This window comes from Miniopterus schreibersii (genome assembly GCF_964146895.1).
Source record: "Miniopterus schreibersii genome assembly, chromosome: X".
Classification (NCBI taxonomy): Eukaryota; Metazoa; Chordata; class Mammalia; order Chiroptera; family Miniopteridae; genus Miniopterus; species Miniopterus schreibersii.
In genome coordinates this window covers 74,125,261-74,142,153 of record NC_138104.1, presented here as the reverse complement: position 1 = coordinate 74,142,153, position 16,893 = coordinate 74,125,261, and the positions used below count along the sequence as shown (strand labels likewise).

The following is a 16,893-nucleotide window of genomic DNA, read 5'->3' as shown; positions in this document are numbered from 1 at the left end:
TCCTCATTTGGTTTGTTTGTTTGCATTGTTCCCAAAAAACTACTATCAGCTACATGGTAAGGATAAAGGTACATTACATCTGGAGGGTAACTGAATATACTAAGTAGTTTGTATGTCTATATTGTCAAAATAAGAGTATGAAAAAAGACATAAGAATAAATGTAACCCAAAAGCTGAAAACTACCCATATGTCCATCAACTGATGAATGGCTAAACAAAATGTGGTATAGCCATACAATGAGTACTATTCAGTCCTAAAAGGAAGTGAAGTTCTGGTACATGCTATAACCTGAATACACCTTGAAAACATTATGAAAAGCAGAAGCCAGACTCAAAAGACCACATATTATATGATTACATTTGTACGACATATCTAGAATCAGCTAGTCATAGAGACAGAAAGAGAATAGAGGTTATATGGGGCTGGGGAGCTATATTTGCTAGGTACAGAGTTTCTGTTTGGGTTAATGAAAAAATTCTGGAAATGGCTGGTGATGATTGCACAACATTGTAAATGTACTTAATGCTGCTAAATTGTCTAGTTTAAAAATGGGTCAAATGGTAAATTTTGTTATGTGTATTTACCACACTTTTAAAAAGAATAAATGGTAAGGGGCTTGGAGTTCATTATAATAAGTCTCTTCTTTTTCTTTTTGTACAGGAGCCATGGATAATAGAGGCTTTCAGCAGGGGTGTTTCAATAGCTTCCAGAGCAGCTCTGGTGATGAAGACTTGATGGACATACCAGGGACAGCTATGGATTTCTCTATGAGAGATGATGTTCCTCCCTTAGATGGAGAAATAGAAGGTATCATTATTGCTGATGAAAATTTATCATTTTAAAAAATATTTTTAATGTATGTATAATAAAATTTATTTTCTGGAGCATAATCCTATCAGTTTTAACCCATGCATAGAATCTGGTATCCACTACCACCGACAGGATACAGAAAGGATACACTCCCTTCGCAATCAGACTTCCCTACCCCCAATCTCTGGTAACCACTGATCTATTCTCTGCCCCTATGGTTTTTCATTTTCAAGAATGTCATATAAAAATGGAGCCATGTAATGTTCCTCTCTCACATCGATGTTTCTCTCTCTTTTTCTCTTTTTCTCTTTGTCTTTCTCTCTCTCTCTCTCCCCCCTCCCCCCTCCCTCTCCCTTCCTCTGACTCTAAAAATATCCTTGGGTGAGGATTAAAATAAATGGAGCTGCATAGTATGTTACCTTTTGAGACTGATTTCATTTACTCAGCTTGATCCCTTGGAGATTTATCCAATTTGTTGATTCCTTTTTCTGGCTGCGTAGTATACCATGGAGTAGGGTCACTGGGTCATGTGGTAAATGTATGTTGAGCTTTTTAAGGAACTGCCAAACCATCTTCCAGAGTGGCTGTACCATTTTGTGTCCAAACTAGCTATATATGATAGTTCCATTTGTTTGGTATCCTTGACAGCTTGGTATGTTCCGTAATTTTTATTTTAGCCATTATAATAGATATGTAGTGTTATTTCATCATGGTTTTAATTTAATTTCCCTAATGGCTTATGATGTTGACCATCATTTTATGTGCTTATTTGCCAACCTTATATCCTCTTTGATGAAGTGTCTGTTCAAATCCTTTCTCATTTTTTTATAATTGAGTTTCTTTTAGAATCTGGAATACATTTATAAAATGAGAGTTCCCCTCATCTATTATTTGGCTATCCAGTAACATCATTATTTTCAGTGGCTGCATACAATTTCATAGTATAGCTGTACCGTAGTTTATTTAACCAAGCTTTTATTGATGCACATTTCAGTTGTTTCCAGTGTTTTGCTATTAAAAACAGTGCTGTAATGAACAATGTTGTGTGTGTGGTAGTATATGTGTACACAAATATGTTTTATGTACATGAAAGTGTTTCTGGACCATGAGTGTAGATGATTGCTTATTTCCCTACAGCCTTACGGGTGCTGAATATTAGAATTCTTTCTTTCATCTTTACAATATGATGAGTAAAACAAACGAACGAATGAATAAATAAATAAATAAATAAATAAATAAATTCCCATTATTGATTTAAATTTTGCCTTTTTAAATTAATGGGGTTGAGCATATTTTCATGTTTACTAACCATTTAAATTTCTTTTGGGGGTGAACTTTTCTGTTTATATGATATTATTAATCTTTTGTCTAATATAGGTTAAATATATTTTTTCCATTTCTCGTTTGCCTTTGTTAACTGTTTTTTAATCTACAAATACTTGTGCATGGGAAATAGAAGGACAAATAAACAAATGGGACTACATCAAACTAAAATCTTTTTGCACAGCAAAGGAAACCATCGATAAAATGAAGAGACAGTGCACTAAATGAGAGAACATATTCGCCAATGATACATCTGATAAGGAGTTAAAATCCAAAATTTATAAAGAACTCATACTACTCAACACCAAAAAACCAAACAGCCCAATGAAAAAATGGGCAGATGCCTGGCCGGCGTGGCTCAGCGGTTAAGCATCAACCTATGATCCAGGAGATCACTCTTTGATTCCTGGTCAGGGCACATGCCTTGCTTGGTTGCAGGCTCAATCCCCAGTAGGGGGTGTGCAGGAGGCAGCTGATCAATGACTCTCTCATCACTGATGTTTCTCTCTTTCCCTCTCCCTTCCTCTCTCTGAAATCAATAAAAGAAATGGGCAGAGGCCCTGGCTAGTGTGGCTCAGTGGTTAGAGTGTCAGCCCCTGCACAGAAGGGTCTTGGGTTCAATTCCTGGTCAAGGGCACATACCTGGGTTGCAGGTTTGATTCCCAGCCCCAACTGGGGTGTGTCCGGGAAGCAACCAATCAATGTACCTCTCTTATGTGGGTGTTTCTCTCTCTCTCTCTCCCTCCCTCCCTTCCACTCTCTCTAAAAATCAATGGAAAAAATATCCTCAGGTGAGGATTAACAAAAAAATAAATAAATAAAATTTAAAAAAAAAAATGGGCAGAGGACCTGAATAGACAATTCTCCGAAGAGGGCATACAGAAGACCAATAGACATGAAAAGATGCTCAAAGTCACTAATCGTCAGAGAAATGCAAGTTAAAACCACAACGAGGTACCGCCTCACATCTGCTAGAATGGTACCATCAATAAATCCACAAATGATAAGTGTTGGCAAGGATGTGGAGAAAAGGGAACCCTCATGCACTGTTGGTGGGAATGCAGACTGGTGCTGCCACTATGGAATACATTATGCTAGTTCCTCAAAAAACTAAAAATGGAACTGCCTTATGACTCAGCAATTTCACTTCTGGGGATTTATCTGAAGAAACCCAAAAAACAAATTCAAAAGAGTGTATGCACCCCTATGTTCATTGCGGCATTACTTATACTAGCTGAACTATGGAAGCAACCCAAATGCACATCAATAGATGAGTGGATAAAAAAGCTGTGGTACATATATACAATGGAATATGACTCAGTCATAAAAAAGAATGAAATCTTACTCTTTACAACAGCATGGATGGACCTAGAGTGTATTATGCTCAGTGAAATAAATCAAGCAGAGAAAGACAAATACCATATGATTTCACTTATATTTAGAATCTAAAGAACAAAATAAATGAACAAACTAAACAGATACAGACTCATAGACACAGAGAACAGACTGATGGTAGCCAGATGGAAGGGGGTTGGGGTACTGGGTGAAAAAAAGTCACGAGATTAAGAAGTACAAATTGATAGTTACAGAATAGTCATGGGGATGTAAAGTACAGCATAGGAAATATAGTCAATAATATTGCAATAACTCTGTATGGTGCCAGGTGGGTACTGGAAATATTGGGGGGGAACACTTAGTAAGTTGTATAATGTCCCATCACTGGGTTATACACCTAAAACTAATATAACATTGTATGTCAACTGTAATTGAAAAATAAAAATAGTATTTAAAAATATAAAATAACCTACTTACTATGAACAAAAATAATCTACAGATATTTAAAAAATTTATATAGCTAGGTATATCACCCTTTTCTTTTGTCACTTCTGAGTTCCTAGTTGTGGTTAGAAAGGACTGCATCACTTTAACGTTAAATTTGTATAATTACTTAAAACTACTCTCTGTTCTTTTTTAACTGATTGGAATTGCCATTCTCAAAGTAAAGTTAGGGGACCAGAAACTACTGTCAAAATTCATTATTTAGCAAATTTATGTTAAGGACATATAGCAGTGTAGATTCTTTGTGAGGTTTGAGAATTAGCAAGGCTTTAAGGCACCATCCCTGCCTTGATTTTAGCTAGCTGAACATACCCCTAAGGACTTATGATAGCGTCTATCTCTTAGAGTAGTTTTCAGGATTAAATGAGATAATAATATATACAGTGCTTATTACTATGGTTGGCATTGAGTTACTGTTCAATAAAATGTTATTACTGCTATTATTTTTAAATTTCTGTTATAACCCTATAATAGAAGTGTTATAGCTCTTATAAGAACTTAATAGAAGAAGCATTCTCTCTGTGTGTGTGTGTGTGTGTGTTTGTGGAGGATTGGAAAAGATTTCATGTGTTTGAAGAGGGTCTTGAAAGATTAGTTAGTTGATAGGAAGAAACATTCCAGGCAGAAAGCAACATTTTACAGAGATATCAACAGACATAATATATAGAGGTGTAAAAAGGGCAGAATATAAGCCCAAATAAGTAAGCTGGAGCCTTGAATGCCATGCTAAGAAGTTTGGATTAACTTTACTGTTACTGTGAGGACAAATTTCTTCACCCATCCATTCAACAAATATTTTTTGAGCACCTGTATGAACCAGGCACTATTGTAGGCACCTGGGATACAGTGGTGGGATTAATTTAGATGAGATCCAAGATGACCCAGAATTTAGATCTGGTTAGGTAAATGAGTGAACAAACATTACCTGGTTAATTACCCATTGTGATAAGTAGTACTAGGATGCAAATGAACAGAATGATAATAGAAGATAACTGGGGAATAACACTAGTTAGAAAGGTATGAAAACTGCAAGCCAGATTTCACTTATATGTGGAATCTAATGAATAAAACAAATTAACAAAATAGAAACAAGCTCATAGACACAGACAACAGTATGGTGACTACCAGAGGGAAAGGGGGGTGGGGAAAGGTAGAGGAGGATAAAAGGGGGACAACTGGTGATGGTAGGAGAGTTGACTTTGGATGGTGAACACAATACAATATACAGATGGCATATTATAGAATTGTACACCTGATATCTATATAATTTTATTAACTAATGTCACCCCAATAAATTCAATAAAAATAAAAAATAGGAAAAAAACAAACAAAAAAATCCTGCAGTATATGAAAAGGATAAAATGAAATTTACCTAGTAAAGATATCTCAGGAAAGTGACAAAAGAAAACACCTGAATTTAAAATTCATAAAAGAAAGGTATTCATGGTTTGGTATTTAGTGACTTCATATTTGCCTACTTCTATAAAAGGGATGTGTGTTTGTGTGTCACTTCCACTTATGTGTAGTTATAACCATAGTTAGTCATAACAATTACTGGTTCTAGTGAAATGGCCAGTTAGGGCTTCCATAAACTTAAACTGGCTACCTCTCCTTAAGCCTTCTGGCTAAACCAGACTGATTTAGCTTACTTATATCATCACTACTTCTAATAGAAAATGATTTCATATAGCATTTGGATCACTAAAGTACTTTTAGTGTGTTCACTTTGCTCTCAGTAGGTGATTGGGGCAAGCAAGTATCCTTTGCTTTCATTTAATAGTCTATGAAACTGAGGCAGATAAGATTTTGGCATTGCTTGTGATTGTTGAGTGTGTTTTTACATGAGTAGTCCTTTATCACTTTTCACTAGCCTTTATAGGAGAATGGCTGCTTGTGGTTTATAAGTTCTGACCATAAAATAATTATGCTGTTTTCCATGAGCCATGAAAGTCAGTCCAGTCACTACACTCTGTAATGATATAACTTCCTTTCTTTTCTTTTTTAATTGTTCTTACTTTATTTAATGTTTACACATGGGATTTTCTAATAAAAACAACAGAATAGGTCATAAAGTTCTTGTTATTTGGTGGTGAAACTGTGCATAAAATAATACATTTTGTACCAGGCACAATAGCATGTACTAAAAAGATAAGTTAAAAGGAGCTTGAAAAGCAGAAGTGGTTCTTGTTTTCCAGATGACTAGAAGGATTGATTTATAAGGAATGAATAAGTAAATTATGTATGACATGGTTAAATTCATCTGAGGTGGTCTTATAGTAGTCTGTATATTAGAAGAAACATAAACATGGGGATCTGAAAAAGGGGAGAGAGAGGAAAATAAAAAAAGGGTTTGAATAACAGGAAAAATTTCAGAGCTACTCTCATATTCCATCTATTCTCATTTGCCTGCCTCAGCAGCCTAGAACTCATGGTCAACAATTCATTCATTCACTCATTTAATATTTATGGAGCACCCAGATATGAACCCAGCACTGTTCTGTTTTAGTAATGATCTTTGATTCCCTTCTTTCCCTCATCTCCTTGTCTTTCTACCTAGTGTGCCTAAGTATTGAATGAGGAGACATTCCTGGCAGGGAGCAATGAAGGTAAAGGCACAGCAGCACAAGAGAGTCTTTTCTATTCAAGAAACCAGAGTCTGTCTGTCAGAAGTCTGAGCCTCCCAGGGTGGGGATGGTGGCAGTTGGATTTGGAGGGAGGAAAGCAGAGGATAGGGTGGGAGATCTAGTTAGAAATCTAGGTAGGGTTCAGATTATGTATGCTTTTGGACTTTATCTTGTAAGCAAGGAGTCATCAAATTATTTAAAAACAGAAGAATAATATGATTGGATTTGTGTTTTAGAAAATTTATGGCAGTGTGGAGGATGGATTCGGGGAAAGAGTAGACTGGAGATGAAGACCAGTTAAACCATTATTTTTAAACAATCTAGGTGAAAGATCAAAAGGCCTGAATTAAGATAACAGGAATGGAGAAGAAGGACTAAGTTCTGGAGAAACTTCAGAGGTGGGCTTGATAGGACCATTTAGATATGGGGAATAAACTAGAAGAGAGTCATGAGTGACTTCAAAGCCCAGGCGGAGTATGAGAGCAGGTTGTGGCCTCGTCATGTGACAACGTGCCTGGATCACCTGTAAGCCGCAACATAACCTTCCAATGTCCCAGAAAAGGAAAAACAGCCTTTTAAAATGAAAATCATGCCGGTACATGAAATCCACCAAGTAAGTTGTGAAACAGTTCTGTTTGCTCTGCCATACTATCAAAAAAGATCATGCTATATTTCCAGAGAGAAATGGAAAACATCTTGGGCTCTAGCTCATGGAAAAAATTACCATCATCACCTCAGTTAGGCTCTCCCAAACTGTCTGACTCAAGCAATTGTGTGGATGGTGCAGGGAGGACAAGGAAAGGGAATTCAGAATCCATCACCTTCATAATACTCAAACTTCCCTAAACACTTAGCCTGGGAGAATGGCAATTGTAGCTGCTTTTTTTTTTTTTTTTTGCCATTAGACCAATCATATTTTATTGACTATAATATATATAGTAAGTGTTATGGAAACATAATTCCACCTCAAAAGAATCTTTCATTCTCAAAATAGGTAGAAATCACAAATTATATAACTTGCAGGAGAATTTAAAACGCAATGATTTATCTGCTGCTTTTTAAACTTGAGAGAAAAAGTGGCCTGTATCAGAAGCTCTGTGAGTTTACAAACCACAGACCAGTTTTATATGCTGAACCCTTAAAATCAGGCCTGCAATGATGTCCACAGGCTTTAAAGGATTCCTTTAGGTTACTTAATGGGAAAATATCTGGTCAGATTTTAGAATTTATGCCCTCTAATCTCTCCCCCAATTATTGATTCATTTATTTTTATTTTTGTCTTAACTAAAATTCATTATTCAGATTTATTTTGTTTTTACCTAATGTCCCATCCAGGATACCACATTACATTTAGTCATCATGTGTCCTCGGGGTCCCCTTAACTGTGATGGTTTACTAGAGTGTTTTTGATGAATTTGACAGTTTGAAGATTACTGGCCAGGTATTTTGTAGAATGTACCTCAATCAGGGTGTGTGTGTGTGTGTGTGTGTGTGTGTGTGTGTGTGTGTGTGTGCGTTTTCATGATTAGTCTGAGATTATGGGTTTCCTGGAAGAAGACTACTCTTCCTACTCTTAAATAAAGTGCTACTGTTAGCTTGTCACTGCTGACGTTGACCTTGATCACCTAGCTGAGGTACTGTTTGTCAGTTTTCTCCACTGTAAAGTTACTCTTTCTTTATCCTTTCATAATGTACTCTTTGGAAGGAAGTGCATAGGCCACACTTAAGAACTAGGGAATTATGCTCCATCTCCTTGAAAGTGAAGTATCTATAGAAAATAATTGTAATGCTCTGCATGGGGGATTTCTCTCTTTTCTCCCATGTATTTATTCAATCACTTATTTATGTCAGCAGGGACTCATATTTGTTTTATACTTTAGATTATAATCCATTACTATTTATTTGTTTTTTTCAAAAATTTTCCAGCCTTGGACATTTGGAGCTCTTTCAAATGGATGTTTCCTGTTGACATACCGCTGTCACTGTTACGTTTTCTTGAGACTTATCTACTTTCTGGCACTACAGTATGCTCTAGGCCTATGTTATATATTTCTTTCCCAGTCCTAGAAGCAGCCATTTCTCCAAGGAGCCCTGGTTTCTTTTAGTGGAGAATGGTATTAGAAACCAAGTTCTGGGCACTAGCTGTGCTCCTGTCTACTGGGCCATTGTTCCTTCTAGGCCCTCTCAGCCTCTCAGAAAGTAAATATATGCCTGTATACTGACCCATGTATATACTCATACCTATAAATGGATATATTATCTACATATATCCATCTGTATCTACATTAAGCTAAACCTGAGATCATGCTGATATCTCTATTTCTAATCCATTACCATATGGATCATTCTAGCCTCCTCCTGCTTGTCTATAACCTCCGACTCCAGGTAGTAAGAAACTTGGCTCCCACCATCTATCATCCATTAGTTAATTGTTTACTTCTAGCATATGGTGGTTTCAAATGGTTAACCCATAGTTAAATACTCTGTCACTTAGAGTATGGTGCTTATACATAATTCCTTTTTTCTTTAGTCTTACAGACTCCACTAATTTTCCAGTCACTTGGGTCAGCACCTTTTTCCTTTACTCACTTCAGTGAGGCTGTTTCACCTATTTGTAACATAGATTTTTTTTTAAATATATCTTTATTGATTTCAGAGAGAGGAAGGGAGAGGGAGAGAGAGATAGAAACATCAGTGATGAGAGAGTCATTGATCAAGCCCACAACCGGGCATGTGCCTTGACCAGGAACCGAACCCCGATCGCCTGGATCCTAGGTTGACTCTCAACCGCTGAGCCACGCCCCGCCGGGCTGTAACATAGATTCTTTTGTCACACACTGCATTCTATCCTGGGAATTTAAAAAGTTGCATACATTAAGGTTCACTCTTTGTGTTTTAAAGTTCCATGTATTTTTACATGTATCCATTATTACAATATCATGAAAAATAGCTTAACTTTGCTAAAAAATTCCCCGTCTTTACCTATTCAACCACCTGCCTTCTGAGCCCCTGGCAACCACTGATCTGTTTTTTGTCTTTATAAATTTGTCTTTTCCAGAATGTCACATAAATGAAATCATACAGTATGTAGCCTTTTCACATTGGCTTCTTTCACTTAGCAAGATGCATTTAAGTTTCCTCCCTGTCTTTGTGTGGATTGGTAGCTTATTCCTTTTTATTGCTGAATAGTATTTCATTGTCTGGAATTTCATCTATTTATTCTATTTACCTACTGTTTATTCATTCACCTACCCACTGACAGACATCTTCGTTTCTTCCAACTTTTGGCAGTTATGACTAAAACTGCTATAAACATCTGTGTGCGACTTTCCATGTAGAAATATTTTCAGATCAGTTGGGTAAATATATAGGTATGTGGTTGTTGGGTTATACTATAAGGCTATGTTTAGTTTTGTCAGAAATTGCCAAGCTATCTCCCAAAGGGATTGTACCATTTTGCATTCCCACTAGCAATGAATGAGAGTTGCTGTTACTCCACATCCTTGTGAGCAATTGGTATTGTCGGTGTTTCAGATTTTAGCCATTCTAATAGGTATGTAGTGGTATTTCTTCTTTTTAATTTGTGTTTCTCTAATGACAAATGATGTTGAACATCTTTTTCTTTGATATTTGTCATCTGCATATCTTCTTTGCTGAAGTTCAGATCTTTTGATTTTAGATTTTTCTTCTTTTCTAATATTTGCATTTAATGCTATAAATTTCTCTCTAAACACTGCTTTTGCTGCATCCCACAAATTTTGACATGTTGCATTTTCATTTTCATTTCCTTCAAAATATTTTTAAATTTTTCTTGAGATTCCTTTGACCCATGGATTATTTGGAAGTGTGTTGTTTCATTTGAAGGTATTTGGGGGTGGGGGTGGGGATTTTCCAGCTATTTTTCTGTTATTGGTTTCTAGTTTAATTCCACTGTGTTAGGATTTATGGTAAACTCTCTAGGAACTGGGCTGTGTTTAATAGTTTTTAATTTTTTTTATTACTTTTATTTTATTATTATTATTTTAATCCTCACCTGAGGATATTTTTTTCCATTGCTTTTCAGAGAGAGTGGAAGGGAGAGAGAGAAAAAAATATCAATGTAAGAGAGACCCATTGATTGGTTGCCTCCCACACTCTCCCCAACCAGGGCCAGGGATCAAGCCTGCAACCGAGGTATGTGCCCTTGACTAGAATTGAGCCCAGGACTCTTCAGTCCACGGGCCAACGCTCTAACCACTGAGCAAAACCAGCTAGGGCTATTTATTGATTTTAGAGGGGGGGAGGAGAGAGAGGGAGGGAGAGAGAGAAACATCAATTTGTTTTTTCACTTAGTTGTGCATTCATTGGTTGCTTCTTATATGTGCCCTGACTGGGGATCAAACCCACAACCTTGGCATATTGGGACGCTGCTCTAACCAACTGAGCTACCTGGCCAGTGGAGTTGGGCAGTGTTTAATGTTTGGTGTAACTATCAGTGCCAAAGGGTTAAATTCCTATAGTGTCCTTGTTTTTCTCTTCCCTTTTGATTTTGAGTTTTCTTTAGTAGATCTCCTTGATAGAGAATCTGTGTCTTGTAGCTCTTTCAGCTATAATTCACTGTTATTATACTAAAATCCTGTTGGTGTGGTGGTAAGGTATGGGGGAACAGGTCATTTTATAATCCTCTGATTAAATTTCAGTGTCTGTTGGGCCTGTGTTTTGTGGCTGTGACTGTCACAAGTTTTAGTCCAGTGGTATATGTTTTTGTTCTCCCTGCCTCCTACTCCTGTCCCTAACCTCAGCTTTCTCAACGCATTTCCTGGAAGCCCAGGAGCCTGTTGACTCTGCTTTTTTTCTCTTCGGTGAGACTAGAAGGCTGGGAAGGGAGGGTGCTGGAGTGGAAGGAATGCCCTTCCCCCAACTGGGATAAGGCTCAGCCAAAGAATTTTCCCCTGGAGCATAGGCCTATCTTATAGAGAGCTCTGGGATATTTCACAGTGATTACTCTTTACCTCCTCAGAGCCAGGAGAGGATCTTTCTTGAATCTTCACTGAGAACTTGGTGCAGTACCTGGAGGTAGATCCCACAAAAGTGTAGGACACAAGTGTTTCTCACTCCCACGCAGGTCCACACTCAGCCTTCAGCAATTCGTCAAAGTTGCCATTTAAGTGTCCCTGTGAGATCATGGTTCCAGCTTTTTCTACTCTAGATAAGCAGATCTCAGTTGTGCCACTTTGGATAAGCCTGTCTCTTCAGAATTGGGAGTTGCAGTTTCCCCTGCAACCTCTACTCTCTGGTGGGCCCAAGAGAAGTTACTGATTTTTCAGTTTGTCCAGTTTGTTCAGTTTGTTGTAAGGATGGGAGTGACAGACAACTTCTAAACTCTTTATTTGCCAGAGCCGAATCTGGAAGCTCTCCATTTCTTTTTCAATTAGGGAAACCACTTTGGTCCCTTCTGAAAGAAGAAAAAGAAAGAAAGAAGAAAGAAAGAAAGAAAAAGAAAGAAAGAAAGAAAGAAAGAAAGAAAGAAAGAAAGAAAGAAAGAAAGAAAGAAAGAAAGAAGAAAGAAAGAAAGGAAGAAAGAAAAAATATATATATTTAGAGGCTTGTTGGCACTCCCCAGTGGATTATTTTTAAACTCACCTTGTTCCAATTTGTGGCATGGGCTAGAGCAGGGATGGGGAATGTTGCTCTGGTCCTGCCAAGGTAACCACAGGCAGGACTCAAAATTCAATAAATCTAGGAGCTTTTTTCATAGCTAATTTTTAAGTTGATTATTTTGTGTGGCCCGTGAATGATGTTATAAATATCCAAATGGCCCTTGGCAATAAAAAGGTATCTCACCCCTGGGCTAGAGGAAAGTGTTGCTGTAATGTTTCAGGAGTGTGTATTGGATGTTTCTGGGGTCTGTGGCTAGCAGGTACTCCAAGGATACTGATTCTATATTGATATAGCTGTAGTTAACAATATACCAGAAGCATTGGATCCCAGGTTGTCCTGTACTTTATTGATGAGCTGAGTCTTACTTTTCTTTGCTAAAGATTGGGAGTGCCATTTTACGATCTTGCCAGAGGAGTGTTCTCAGATAACTATAATCAAAATGTCTTTGGAATTCCTCAAAGCTAAGATTTTCTCAAAAGTCATTCATCACAATGTATAAGAGACCAAAAAAATGATTGCCAAAATGATAGAGTATGAGGGTTGGAAGGGATCTTAAAAATCATACATGCTAATACCTCCTCATTTTACAGATGAGGAAATTGAAACTCACAGAAATTAAGTCAATTGCCTAACATGACACTTCTAGTGAGTTGTGCAGCTAGGGTTAAAATTCGTATCTTCTCACTGTTGGATAATAGGTCTGATCAGGAAGACTTTCTTCCCATTGACTTTCATTGAAAAACTTAGTAAGCCATCTTCCTCTTGGTGCTTTTCTCTTGGTGTTCTCCAGAAACTGTCACGTACTTTGTTTCTAAATACCTCAGTAATCTGCCTCTTAGAATGGAAGTCTGCCCTTTGCATTGTTCCATCTACTCTTCTAGCTGTGTTATCATTGTTTATTTTTCTTTTTAGAACCATTTATATAATGCATGAGTACACATTACTATAAAGATTCAAACAATATGCATATATATAAAATTTAAACCCCCTCTACTTCCCTCTCCAGAGATAACTCCCCCAAATAATTCAGTATGACCCTTTCAATTATTGTTCTATCCAGTTAACACACAGATATTTATTTAAAAAAATATTCTACTTATTATTTTGTAACTTGCTTTTTCACATATGTTTGGGGGATTTTTCTGTTTCAGTACACATCAGTCTACTTCTTTCCTTGCATTATTCCCTCATAACTGGACTCTTTCTTTGTCTCCAGGTTTTGCTATTACTAACACTGTTGAAGTGAATAACATGCATACACTGGTGTGCAAAGGTACAAGTATTTTTTTTTTTTTAATTTATCTTTATTGCCTAGCCAGCATGGCTCAGCGATTGAGCATCGACCTATGGTCCAGGAGATTGCAGTTCGATTCCTGGTCAGGGCACATCCCTGGGTTTGGGGCTTGATCCTTAGTAGAGGGTGTACAGGAGGCAGCTAATCAATGACTCTCTCATCATTGATGTTTCTGTCTCTCTCTCCCTTTCCCTTTCTCTCTCTGAAATCAATAAAGATATATTTTAAAAAATTAAATTTATCTTTATTATTGAAAGTATTACAGATGTCCCCCTTTTTCCCCCATTGATCCTCTCCTCTCCACTCTCTCCCCCTTCCCAAGCCTTCACCCTCACTGTTGTCTGTGTCCATGGGTTGTGCATATATGTATATAAGTACTTTGGTTAATCCCCCTCCCCCCCACCTTCTCTCTGAGAATCCTCAGTCTATTGTATGCTTCCATGTCTCTGGATCTGTTTTGTTTGTCAGTTTATTTTGTTTATTAGATTCCATGTGTAAGTGAGATCATGATATTTGTCTTTCTCTGACTGACTTATTTCACTTAGCATAATACTTTCCAGATCCCTCCATGTTGCCTCAATGGGTAAGAAGTCCCTTTTTACAGCTGCATAGTATTCCATGGTATAAATGTACCACAGCTTTCCCCCCTCTTCCCTCAGTACCACAGCTTTTTGATCCACTCATCTACTGAGGGCCACTTGAGCTCTTTCCAGATATTAGCTATTGTAAATAACACTCCTAAGAGTAATAGGGGTTGCATATATTCTTTCTGATTGGTGTTTCAGCATTCTTAGGATATATTCCTAAAAGTGGGATCACAAGGTAAAATGGCAGTTCCATTTTTAATTTTTCTTTAAGAGCAATTCCTGTATTTCATATAAATGTTTTTAAACTCATTTTCTGTCCATGACATCACATGATTCTCATGAATTCAGTATGAATCTCTTCATTGGTACTTCTCTTGAAGTCTTTTTCTCTCACCAAAGAATAATGGCTAATGTCTTGTCCCAGCTTTTTTTTTTTTTTTTTTTGAGATTAATAGAAAGAAACCAATGCAGACTTAGTATGAAAGAACTGGAGAATTGCTGCATCTAAAACAATAATTACAAGTAATTACACAAAATCATGCTAACCAAAGGGCTTCCCAACACTGTGGAATGTAGTGTGCATTGTAAGGTAATGTCTTCCTACCCTTACATTCCCTAATCCTGTTTTCAATCCCATAAACATGCAAGTGTGATAAGGAAGGAATATAGAGCAAGTAATGAAGCAGAGGGCTATTTTCTTTACATGGACAACCTGTTCAGCAGCTTTGTCAAATCTAGCCTCTTTACTTCCAGTTCTCTATTGATTTTTGTGGCAATTTAGCCCAGTGAGAGCCTGCAGATACCAAGCCATAACCCTCATGTGGTTTTACCTAACTGTGGTAATTCTGGAAGTTACCACCATGGCTCCACTGGTAATGAAAGTGGATTGGGTTGGGAACTTCCAGATTAGAGCAGATACTGGGAGTAGGAGACATATAGGTATACCACAAGCAAATGACTACAACCCAGTGGGGATAGCAGCTGTATCCAGTGGGAAACAAGGAGTCAGTAGGTGGTGTTAGAATCTAGACTCATGCTTGTCTTTAAAGCCTTTTCCCCATCCTTTTCTGCCATTCCCCTCCTTCCTATATACTTCATACAACTCTCAAATTTCATCTCAGTGGTATATATCAGAGATTTGGTTGTAGTTTCTGCAGTTCTATTTCCCACATCTGTCATCACCTTTTTTATTGTCTAGTTCTCAGCAGAGTTGGGATAGAGATTTTCCTCTTTATTGTCCTCCCTGCCTCTTAGACAACTTCAAGTTTTAATCTGTTGTGAGCAGGGACCACAGCAGTCAGTCCTTACATGAAATGAATGATTGGGGGAAACTCAAAACAACACAGGCTGGGATGTAAGACATAGGACTGGGCAGTGTCCTGAATCCTCATGGTGTTCCAGCTGCTGCATCATGAGAACATTCAGGAGCCACCTAGGAGACTCTTGGAGGGGAGGAGAGTCTTCAGGGAAGAGTGGTTATTTATCTATAGCTATAGAGGTATTTTAGTATTTAACAACCAGCATGGCTGTACAGATGTGTACCAATGGAATAGTTGCCCTGAATAAGTGTTCCAGGGGCCAAACTAAGATAATATAGTAAAGCATAACATGGTCCTGTAATACTATCCCAGGCTCAGATGTGAGGGCTACTCCACCAATATTTGCCTTTCACAAGCTGGGTTTGGATAAGTGGGAAAGCAAAATAGAAGTGAAATGGAGGCACACATTGATAGATAGAAAGGTCCTAAAAGTGTTGACTAATTATTGGACTTCAGCTATTATGCATTCTCAAATATATGGAATGGAATGTGAAAGGGTTCGTGACTTATGGGGAGATCTAGAATTCATGAACCAATTAAGAAGGGAAGGGGGTGCAGGTATGGAAGTGAGAAATGGCATACAATAGGCTCTTAGTACTTAAGTACTTGCTATAGAATGAAGGTGAAATTTAAGTGACCCCAGGATGAATATCTGCTGATGTGTGCTAGGTGGAGTATTGATTTTTTATTTTGTAGATGTGGTTACCAGCCTTGCAAAACCACAATCTATCCCTGTAAAAACTGAAATACGTTTTAAAAAGTTAACTATTTAAAGTCATGTGATACACACCAGTAGCCCTCCCCATTTCTTTGAGTACTTATTCCTTTCTTTAGACTGCTGCCAGTAAGTGCGCCCTCACACAACTGTGATATTACTAAAGCCAGGCTTCAGAGTCACTGCACAAGGTTTCTTTCTATCCTCATTCCCCTTGTGTTTTTGTTAGTGTTTAACTAGTTCATTTAATCAGTTACTGTTCAGCCCCCAGGTAAATTTCTAATGGCAAATTGGTTAAGGATTAAAATAAACATTCTCAAATAGCAATTTTTTTTTAACTTGTATTTTAAGGGGTTTTCTAGTTTTAAGCATCATGTGATTTTTAGAAAAAAATTATCAAGTGGTTTCCATAAAGGGAAATGAGCTAAATGCATTCATTTATGTGCCTCCTCATTCAAGCAGTGTGTTTCTAAAGACCCATTGTTAAGTTTTTAGACCTAAGACTACTCTTCTGGAAAAGCTGTTTTAATATTTCTTTTTTTTTCTGTAGCTCCCCCCTGCCCCACCTCAAGGACTCAAGTAATGCAAATTAGTCTTTTGAGGACTTTTCTTCTATCAGTCAAGTTGAGATCTAATTGTACTGGAATCATTTTTCTGTTAGAGCATTGAATTATTTTATATATAACTTAGGGCACACTGTGCCTTCAAAACTTGAGTTAAATTTTACTTTTTTTTTTTTTT

The 16,893-nt window shown here is 37.3% G+C and overlaps 1 protein-coding gene across 2 annotated transcripts in view; it reads left to right on the top strand.

The window, feature by feature from the left end:
* CLCN5 (chloride voltage-gated channel 5) overlaps positions 1-16,893 on the top strand; it is a 172,324-nt gene that overhangs the window by 125,440 nt on the left and 29,991 nt on the right. For both annotated transcript variants that reach the window (XM_081126089.1, XM_081126088.1), the window contains exon 4: positions 662-808. In XM_081126089.1, coding sequence (XP_080982215.1) covers positions 662-808 — 147 coding nt within the window. The remainder of the gene's footprint in view (positions 1-661; positions 809-16,893) is intronic.